Raw genomic sequence first — 10,414 nt, forward strand, 5'->3', positions numbered from 1 at the left:
TAAAACACTTTTTTAATCAGCCCTCCACCGGCCGACTTTGTACACGAGAAAATGCATGCAAACAACGACGTCAACAACAGCAACAAAGGAGTTCCGGTTACCATTGAACTTGTGTAGGTGCGGCCACGCAAGTAGCAAGAAATGTGACAAATGTACAAGTTTGGACAGGCCGCAGAAAATGAAGAGGTTCCGTTCCGTGCATGAAGGAGCCGTTTATGGACAGCGGTGGAGGAGGACACTCATCATCACCGACATGATGACTAGTAAAAGAGAGAGGAAACAAGAAAGAAGGAAGCAGAAAAAGAAGAAATCAATCACACAAAGACCAAATCAATCAAATTCAATATAAATGTGGCGGATAAATCTCATTTGACTACAAGTATGGATCTGAGAAATGTGTATCAACTTCTAATTAAAGGAAATTCATCCACCCTTTGTTTGGTTTTCTTTCTATTGTCATTTGCATTCTATTTAAAGCTAAGCCTCCTCTCTCAATTTCACAGCCAATTGAGTTCCAACCAATTATGAGTCATGTCAGCCACTTCTCTCTTCCTCTGTCTCCTTCTCATATTTACTCTGATACTACTGTTTTCAAAACCATCCGTGTATAAAAAATAAGAGAGAGAGAGAGAGAGATATTAATCTTCTTCATCAAAAGATAGAAAAACTTGAAATTTGTTCCTTTTTTTTCTCCTCTTGCTAGCACCATTGGAATTGTTGAGCTGCCCGCAGCTCCTCAACGTATTCTTCTTTCGCACCTGCTCATAATGATCTTTCTCTTTCTTTAATTTGGTCCATCGCATATTTCTCCAGCTAATCTTATATCTCCTTGCAACACTTTTGCATCTACCAAAAACCGTTTCCAGGTAATTAATTAGCTGATCTTTCTTTTTCACTTATTCCCTACTCAGAAATCATTCATTCATTGACTATTGCCGCAAAATGGGAATGCAGATAGATTTGATTCAGCAATAGCTGCATTATTCGATGCATTTGTTTATGAATGAATGATGTGATTCTTTTGCATTTTTCACGGTTAACTCCGATCCATTTTCACCTCTTTCGTCTGCTGCCTTAAATGTGTGTAGGTTGCGGCATGAATACAGCTAGTTGGCCTTACTTTGACCCCGATTTTGATGGCCTTTCAGAAAGAGTTTACGGCCCTGTGTAAGTCATCATGCACGTCTGATATTTTACATTGCATTCCTGTTCTGAAATATATCACCAAAATCTGGGTCAAATTTTAACATCTGATGTTATGCACGTGTCTTGGAGCAATTGAAATGATGTCTAGCAACGCTCGATAATTTGACTATTTCTTTAGATTGGAGCTAAATATCAAGTGATAGTGGAATTTCTTTATTTTCTTTTCCTTTTTTTTTTTCCCTTACAGATGCAGAGTTACAATTGACAATGAAAGCTCAGACGAGTGCACCGTTTTAAAGGTCAGAGTGTTAGGGAGGCCACAAGTGGCAATCCTGACTGATTAATTAGGGAAGGAGAAAGAAAGTATTAGCAATGAATGGTAAATCATACAATACTGACATGCACATTATTACTTGGCAGATCGATAGCGTAAACAAGCAGGGCCTACTTCTGGAGGTGGTGCAAGCGCTTACTGATATGAACCTCACCATATTGAAGAGCTACATTTCCTCTGATGCTGGATGGCTCATGGACGGTAATCCTTCAACCATCCTGATTGAATTTTCTCTTTGAAAATGATATTACAATTGACATATTTAATAGATTTGTACAAGTACATGACAATTCGCCCCAACCTGCAGCTGGAGAATATGCCTACTTATTAAAACTTACCACCCTCCTTCACTTGGTACTCTTTTGGATATTTTGCAGTGTTTCATGTTAAAGATGGAAGTGGGAACAAAGTTACTGATCAGAATGTTATCAACTATATACAGAAGGTAAATCCTTCTCTCCCTCCAATTTTTTTTTTTTTAGAGAAGGTAATTAATTTCTCCCCAACATGCATGTATGCATTTAATTTGGGAGAAGTGTGGTAAACTTATTAAGCTGCCCCATCAAAAAATATTCTTTAAGCTTACTATTATATGGTAAATCCGTAATCTAGGCAATTTTACTTGTGGGCATGAAAGCCCTTTAAGGTGTTCACTAAATAATGCGTTAAAAGTAATTGCTGTTGAACATGCAGTCTAATGCTAGCAAGCCTGCTCATTACTGGTTCAGGTACATACATGGACTAACAAATTAAGGAAATGGTACTGCAGGCCATTGGAGCAAATAAGGAGGCCATGGCAAAAGCAAGGGCCAGAAATACCAAGTTCTTAGAGTCCAAGACATCTGCTCATGAACCCACAGCAATAGAGATGAGGGGAAAAGACAGGCCTGGCCTTTTCTCTGAAATTTCTGCTGCCTTGGCCGATCTTCATATTAATGTGGTGGAAGCACATGCATGGAGCCACAATGCTCGCTTAGCATGCGTTGCCTACATCTCCGACCAATCCACATCCTCTCCGATTGATGACCACCGCCTCGCCACCATCGAAGACCACCTTACCACGGTCCTCAGAGCCACCACGTCTCAAAACGCCGGAGATGACGTCTGCACCAACCAACAAGAGGTGAAACATTTTGCTGGCCTTCCCGATCATGGCCGCTGGGAAGGCACCATGACTGATGTGGAACGCCGGTTGCATCAGCTCATGCTCTCCGTTCGCGACTTCGACGGGCCTCCTTCAGCTTCAGGGCCGTCGAGCTCGTGGCCGAGGTCCACGGCGAATATTCCACTTGGTGGCCACGAAGATGAGGAGGAGCGGGAGAAGAAAGAATGCCAGGTGCGGATTGAGAGCTGTGATGAGAGGGGATATTCAATAGTCACAGTGAGTTGTAAGGATCGCAGAAGGCTCATGTTTGATACTGTTTGCACTCTTACTGACCTGCAATACGTCATCTTCCATGCTTCCGTTGATTCTGATGAAGGTTATGCATTTCAGGTACGTTTTAAGTGAAACTAGCTCATGAGCAAATCTGCCTTGCCTAATACCACTACCTAGCTGGCCAGTATTTTCTTCACAGCATTCGTTCATATGTGCCCATCAATCAACCTGTAGGAGTATTTCATAAGGCGCATTGATGGCTGTGCCTTGAATACAGAGGGTGAAAAGGAAAGAGTCATAAAATGCTTGGAGGCCGCCATAGAGCGTAGGGTTTGTGAGGTACGTTCCAGAAATCCTTCCTTCTTTTGCAACATCTGTCCCTTATGATTCATCATATAATAAATGGGATACCGGCATGTCTTGGATTTTGATGAAATTTCTATTGAAACAGGGTATTCGATTAGAGTTACGTGCAACTAATAGGGTAGGACTTCTTTCTGACATAACTCGGGTTCTTCGGGAGAATGGCCTAGCTGTAGTCAGGGCAGATATAGCAACACAGGGCGAGGATGCGGTAAATGCCTTCTATGTGAGGGATATGTCAGGCAACGACGTCGATATGGAGTTTATTAAAACAATGAAGAGAGAGATGGGACCAATAGATCTTGATGTCAAAAATGAAACACCAATTATCAGCCGAACCTCACCCCCAAATGGAAATGGAAGGCCTCGGTTCTCTGTTGGGGACATTCTGAGGTCTCACGTTGAGCGTTTATCCCACAACATCGCCATCGGATAAAATGTACGTACACATAATGGGTCAGCCAATTCATAACTTCTCATAGACCATATATGATATATAGGAGGATGATGAGGATATGTAAATACTAGTAATCAAGTAATGCCCTGGTGTACATTATCATTTGTCACATGTGTATATATATACTCCCTCCGTCCCACTTTGTTAGTCTTGTTTTCCTTTTTCGTCCGTCCCAAATTATAGTCCACTTTCCCATTAAGAAATGTAGTAATCTTTCAAATTGTCTAAAATACCCTTATTAAATATCTTGTTATTAATACATTGTTATTAAATACTAACCCACTACATTGAATACATTGAGTTTTTCCAATACATTGACTACATTGATTAGCATTAGGGTATTTTAGAAAATTATTAATCTAAATTTATGTTTCCAACCAAATTAATTACACTTTCTTAATCTGTGTGAAAAAAAGACCAAGACTAAGAAAACGGGACGGAGGGAGTATCAATTAAATGACTGTAAATATGAAAGGAAGGTAATTAAAGGGACTGGTATAAGCATGGTTCGCCATATCAGTCGATATCGATACTTATCGGCCGAGTCGTAACTGGGCAGAGGGGACCAGTATGATACCGATTCCCGAATCGCGGATATGATAATATCCGCTTATCATATCCGCGACCATTCGCTCTGACTCGGCCGATATTGACCGATTCGAATCCATGATACGTAATATCAAAAAAAAAAAAAAAAAACCTTTATATATGTTTGTCTCTGTACATTGTCTATAGCTTCTGAGCAAGTCTAAAATTTAAGCGCCTAAGCCATACAGAATGCAGTATCATATGAAACATATCAAACCTCTGAGCTGGGTGGTTCAATACAAAATGTCTCCTCACAGCTCTCAACCCCTCTTTAAGCCTCTTGTACTCATCGTCCGGAATAGCCATCAAAATCTCCTTCAGTCGAGGGATCTCAGATATCTCAACCTTTATGGAGAAAGCTTCCCATCTTAACACATCGCTAAATGGCAAAACATAATGCTTCGAGAGGATCACAGGGACGCATTCAGCATAAATGGCCTCAACGATTCTTGGGCTGGCGACTTCATGCCCGCTAGGGCACAGGCAAAACTTCGATTTCAGCATGAAGGTGTAGTAATCTAGACCTTTAGGCAGATATTCATAGACACGGATGGCAGCGTCCCGGCCCTTCCAGTGCTGGACAAGAATCGGCCGGATTGGACCATGTAATCCGCCAGCAAAGAAGGCTAGGTAGGGTCTTGATCTGTTGGCTGGTGGAGGGTTCCGGATTTTGCTCGACACATCACCATCATAAAGTTGAATTTCAGGCAGGCTGACATCTTTTCTTGGGTTGAATCCCTCTGAGGAGTTGGCATTGCACAAGACCCTTATTGATGTGTTGTAAAGAAATGGATTACCCCTTGAGGCATGCGGGCCCTGCAAAATATATATAGAGTGGAGTTTAGAGTTTCAGCTCACAGGAAAAACCGAAGTGAGTGATAAAAAGAGCCAAAAGAATTCTAGAAACTTAATTACCCAATCATGGCAGGAGAGCATGAAGTGATCGGCTCCTTGGGTTCTATTCCAGAAGGGGTGGTTTTTGGAGATGACCCTCACGTAATCAGATGCAAACTGTTTCAGTGGGGAGATATTATATGTATTGGGCTTATAGAGGTATTTGACCATCCAAGTGACACTGAAAGGCATGAAATACACGTGACCCGAATGAGGATCTCTGGTCCTGAATCTGTCGCCACCGTGCTCCATTTCGTGTATGAATCTTCCTTCAATCGCATATATATTTTTGCACGGCCCGTAATGTACAATTGGTAGCTCCCCTTCTTCGTATACGTACACTTTAAATCTCTTTTCCATCTCAGCATAACTCCTGTATGTGGAAAGCAAGTCCATTCTAATATTTGAGTATTTTCTTCTGAAGCTAGTCAAAGTCACCCCTAGGTTTAGAGTTGAATGGTTCATGAATTGTACTCCAGAATCAAACAATAATTTTCAAAATTCTATGGCGGTACCTGAAGGTACGTGTTAATTAATAGGGGATAACTTATCTGTAAAGTAAGCAAGTGCAAATACAAATACAATATGACTAATTCCCCTCTCCACGAGGTATGATGCTGCAAAATGTTACTGCAATTTCAGCGTAAGGTAACGATACAAGAAAGGCTTGTACGCATATCTTCCAAGACTGGAACTATGAAAGAGCAGAAGGTGCAAAAAATCTTCTCACTTTTTTCATGCACATGGGGAATTATTTGATAGTTTGCCGGTAGTTAAAGCAAAATGCGTCCTTGTGCGTAAGGTAATGGAGCAACAAATTAAGGCTTGTGCATGACCTGCAAGGTGCTGTTGACTTGGAAATAGAATTTAGATGGTTGGTTAAATTGCAACCAGTTCGAAACATCACACATGAAATATTGGGGAAAGAAAAGTAGATTCCTGTTAAAATCATGACCTGTCGAAAGTTCTATATGATCCGCTAGATTAAACTCCACGCCAATTGTCTTATAAGATACGTCACGACAAAAAGGGAAATTAAGTTATTAGAAACAAAAAAAAGATTTAACGGTTCCGTTGCCAAGGGATAAAAATTCATGAACTCGGGAGAATGTCATATTTATCCGGAAGACGGATCTAATCATATGATGTAAGAGGCTGTGGTAAAAATTCTTAAAAGGGAAATTGATGAAATTTCTGGTCCATTCCATAAGGACGAAACAATATTCCTGAAATCCTTGGAAATTTTCTTAAGGCTACCCACGAATCCCAGTTGTACTGAAACCAGCAAACACTAGCGAATTAGAGGAAAGGAATCTCAGAAGGTTGAATGTAATAATTAGCTGTAATGAATTGGATTGGATAAGAATGGCAATTTATTGTCAGAGTAAATATACGCATGCACACGAAAATCTTGCCTCGCTAATCAACGAAATTCATTCACTTGACAGGCAACTCAAATGACACGAAGAAACAGTAGTTGGTTTTATCGCAAGGAAAATCATTAAAAGTAAAATCATGAGTATTATCACAACCACTTTACAAAAGTAGTATTATACTTCCCCCTCCAAAATTTCTTTCCTATAATGTCCTTCAATTATATCAAAATCACTCAAATGTGCCCTACTAGCTAATTAATTAAGCGCGTTGAATATTTCACCATCACTCACTCACCCGTCTTACAAGTTACATTCCAAATTTCCACATCCCATTTTGGAGACCTTTTCTTTTACTTTTTCCTTTTCTTTTCTTTTTTTTTTTGTTTTGTTTTGCAGACGTATTTCAAACCCCAGGAAATTAAATTTGGGGGAGAATGGGAAATTATGGTAAAGAGGAAAGGGGGGCAGCTTTTTGGAGAAGGGGGGGGGGGGGGGGGGGGGGGGGGACAATCAAGTGGAAGAAAAGAGGGAAGGAGTAAGGAGCAAGGGAACAATGAATGTGTGGGCACAAGCACAACACTATACCATAGGACTAAATCAACGAACACAGAACAGAATAGAGAGAGACGCACCACATTCCACATTCTTTACGTTCTACACAACATTTGAAACGTCAACTACAAGTCTTCTCTCTTACAGTTATATTTGGAAATTTAAAAAAGGCACACAACACATGCAATGTGTATTGCATTGCATTGTAGTAGCAGTAGTAGTATTTTGCTAGGTGTGATTTTGGTGGGTGACTTTGAAGGCAAGTTGTTGGATTGATTAACAAAATCCCCTGCATGCCCCTCTTCTAACTTTTGCAAATATTGTCCACCTTTATATGAATATATATATATATATATGTATATATATATTGTTCAATTTAATATGGAACTATATTTTAAAACTTTAGATTTTAAATTTCGGTTAAACTGCTTATGCTATGTGCCTGAACACTTGGAACGTATTTAAAAAAAAAAAAAAAAAATCCCCTACGTTTTAGAATAATATTGCAGGCAATTAATTGTATGATCCTGGATTACACCATCTCCCAACTTCATTACTGGTTACTACATTCAATTTGTATATATCCACCGGTTAGGAAAGAAATAAATAATAATAATTTTATATATCCGGAAATTAAAGAAAAAAGATCAGGAAGGCAATGAATAATAGCATTAATGCATTTAAGTTTAAAAAAAAAAGAAAAGAAAAGGAAACGTACTGGAAAAACGCAGCAGGATTGCGGTAAATATGGGCGGAGAAGGCGGTTACAGAAAAATTCCGATGAGAAGCTGCGGCTTCTCTAATCGCTGCTCGTGCTTTTGCAAGTCCTCTTTCCAGAATCTCTTGCCTTGTCTGCAATCATGTACATATATGCATGCGTAATTACGCAGAGAAGACGATATTATACCATATTTCGTGAGGAAATTAAAGATGACCGATTGATCGGGAGGAGAATTCAAAACAAAAGAGGCATGCAGTTAAGATAACAGAAAAACTATAATATATGCTAGTCCTGAATATAAAACAGAAGAGAGAAAGAGGACATACGAGAATAATTGGGGAAGGAAGGTGAGGATCAGGTGGAGGAGTAGTCGTAGCATTAGCAGTAAGAGTAGTAGTGGCAGCAGCAGAGATGATGTTGTTGGGAATGAAATAGTAGGCCAGTGATTTGGAGGAGGAAATATTTGGAGGCGTGGCTGTTTTCGTCGTTGTTCCGGCGGACTTGAATGCTGAGAATTTGAAAGGTGGTGACCAAGCAGCAATAGAAGAAGAAGAAGAAGAAGAGACGATGGTGAAAACCGCCACAACCATCACCGACGACACTAGAAACATGACGCTGCAAACAAGCCATACGCAGTAATTAGAAGAAGAACTACTGCTAGTACTCGTACTACTTCTTCCACTACCGCCGCTTCCTGTCCCGTGAAAATTTTCCGTACTACTACTATCATTATTGTTGTTGTTGTTGTTGTTGTTATGATCATCACCACCGGCGGCGTTGGTATGGTTTGTATAAGTCACCATTTGCGTTTTGGTTGAGGGGAGTGCGTGTTTTGTGCGTGTTTTTTGTATAAGACGGAGCTCAGAGAAATGAGTGTGTAAATATTAATAAGATATACTCCTACTCTGTGGTTTCCTAATTTGGTTAAGTGTCATGTGTGTATATATATAGAGAGAGAGAGGTAAAAAGTGTGTGTGTGTGAGAGAGAGAGAGAGTGTGAGTGTGTGTGTGTGTTGCAACTTGCAAGGGAAGGGCCAAGGCAAGGGCAGATAGAAAGAGGAAGATGGAGGAGGTGAAGGTGGGAAGGATTTCATCGGTCGGAGTTGAGACTTGAGAGTTGAAAGTTGAAACGGCTAAAAAGCCATTCAAAAAAGAATAAAAAGTCGTTAAAATCCATGCCGTGGGCGTGTGGGGGGGGGGGGGGGGGGGGGGGGGGGGGGGGGGAGGGAACTAAAAATTTTTCTGCGATTAACTAACGAACTAACAACCTTCTTAGTACTTAGTCAGTCAGTCCACATGCCTTCATTATTCTAATTTTACATTCTCGTGTCATGGCCCCAAAATTTTGTTTCTCTCTTTTCTTCTTTTTTTTTTTTTTTTGGGTTAGGGATTATTTCAGAAGAGTCGAACAATTTCGCCTAATATTCTTGAGATTTTCAATATAACACATACCTCTTTTGACTCTACAAAATGACCATAATAGTCTTAACATATTACTCCCTCCGTCCCACTTTGTTAGTCTTGTTTTCCTTTTTCGTCCGTCCCAAATTGTAGTCCACTTTCCCATTAAGAAATGTAGTAATCTTTCAAATTGTCTAAAATACCCTTATTAAATATCTTGTTATTAATACATTGTTATTAAATACTAACCCACTACATTGAATACATTGAGCTTTTCCAATACATTGAATACATTGACTGCATTATTAGCATAAGGGTATTTTAGGAAATTATTAATCTAAATTTATGTTTCCAACCAAATTAATTACACTTTCTTAATCTGTGTGAAAAAAAAATCAAGACTAACAAAACGGGACGGAGGGAGTAATATTTTTTTCATACAATTAAACAATCCACTTCTAATCTTGTTCATATGAATGCACCTGCATCACACAATTAGACATTTAATGGAAATAAAAATAAAATTCACTCGTGAAATAATCGATCATGTCCTAGACACAATAATAACATATTAAAAATTAATTTTTATTTTTCTTGGAGGATCTGGATATAAATAGAAGAGTATGTAAATTAGGTTTAAAAAAGATAGGCCTAGCAGTGGTACTTCAGCAGCTGAGGGATAGAATGTTATATTGATGCGATTATTAAAATTTTTTGAGCTTAACAATACAAATTTTTTAAATTTCGATTGACGTTTTAGAATTTAGGGATTAATAGTGGTAATGGTCATGGCGATAATAGTAGTAATTTGAAATGTGGTAATATGAAAAGGGTTAAAATAGTAGAGATGAGAGTTGAAAATGAGTTAGAAATTTTGTGCATGTTCTATAGTTTTTGAATAATTTTGTAAGAAGGTAAGATGAACTTCACAATTTCACGAGAGCATTTTGGGTTATTCATTCAAAATTTTGACCATTAAATAGTTTTGTAACATAAACTATTTTAACAAATGTTATATGTGTGTCCGAATAGGAAATTGATAAAAATGAATAATATTACCTCAAATCTCAAATCTATAAATCAATTAAAAAGAATCTACAATAGATTTTCTATTTAATTACGCCTTGATTTAATCATTAATCTTAAGATGTTCGGATGGGTGCAGCTATTTGAACGCTGCTGCAGCTTTCAACATGTAAAATAA

General features: G+C 38.9%; 2 protein-coding genes across 2 annotated transcripts; one reads left to right on the forward strand and one right to left on the reverse strand.

The window, feature by feature from the left end:
- The first annotated feature begins 1,177 nt into the window (after positions 1-1,177).
- LOC113707033 (ACT domain-containing protein ACR2-like) lies at positions 1,178-3,825 on the forward strand. Its single transcript, XM_072063820.1, has 7 exons — positions 1,178-1,183; positions 1,350-1,445; positions 1,567-1,681; positions 1,858-1,925; positions 2,235-2,975; positions 3,093-3,197; positions 3,310-3,825. Exons 1-7 carry the CDS (start codon positions 1,178-1,180, stop codon positions 3,655-3,657), a joined length of 1,479 nt encoding a protein of 492 aa, XP_071919921.1. The 3' UTR covers positions 3,658-3,825.
- A 529-nt stretch (positions 3,826-4,354) lies between these two features.
- Positions 4,355-8,702, reverse strand: LOC113707031 (probable glycosyltransferase At5g25310). The gene is made up of 4 exons (XM_072062388.1): positions 8,136-8,702; positions 7,807-7,940; positions 5,182-5,533; positions 4,355-5,082 (listed from the first exon to the last, which is right to left on the reverse strand). The coding sequence occupies exons 1-4, from the start codon at positions 8,610-8,612 to the stop codon at positions 4,408-4,410; spliced, it is 1,638 nt and encodes a 545-aa protein (XP_071918489.1). The 5' UTR covers positions 8,613-8,702; the 3' UTR covers positions 4,355-4,407.
- Between the last annotated feature and the right edge of the window lie 1,712 nt (positions 8,703-10,414).

Source organism: Coffea arabica, chromosome 8c (genome assembly GCF_036785885.1).
Source record: "Coffea arabica cultivar ET-39 chromosome 8c, Coffea Arabica ET-39 HiFi, whole genome shotgun sequence".
Lineage (NCBI taxonomy): Eukaryota > Viridiplantae > Streptophyta > Magnoliopsida > Gentianales > Rubiaceae > Coffea > Coffea arabica.

Excerpts from the sequence above, each read along its gene's own strand:
- LOC113707033 (XM_072063820.1), top strand. Across the intron at positions 1,926-2,234 it reads TTATCAACTATATACAGAAG|GAAATGGTACTGCAGGCCAT; the intron begins GTAAATCCTTCT and ends TAACAAATTAAG. Across the intron at positions 3,198-3,309 it reads TAGAGCGTAGGGTTTGTGAG|GGTATTCGATTAGAGTTACG; the intron begins GTACGTTCCAGA and ends CTATTGAAACAG.
- LOC113707031 (XM_072062388.1), bottom strand. The coding sequence starts at position 8,612 with ATGGTGACTTATACAAACCATACCAACGCCGCCGGTGGTGATGATCAT. Across the intron at positions 7,941-8,135 it reads TTCCTTCCCCAATTATTCTC|ACAAGGCAAGAGATTCTGGA; the intron begins GTATGTCCTCTT and ends ACATGATTGCAG. Across the intron at positions 5,534-7,806 it reads AATCCTGCTGCGTTTTTCCA|GAGTTATGCTGAGATGGAAA; the intron begins GTACGTTTCCTT and ends TTCCACATACAG.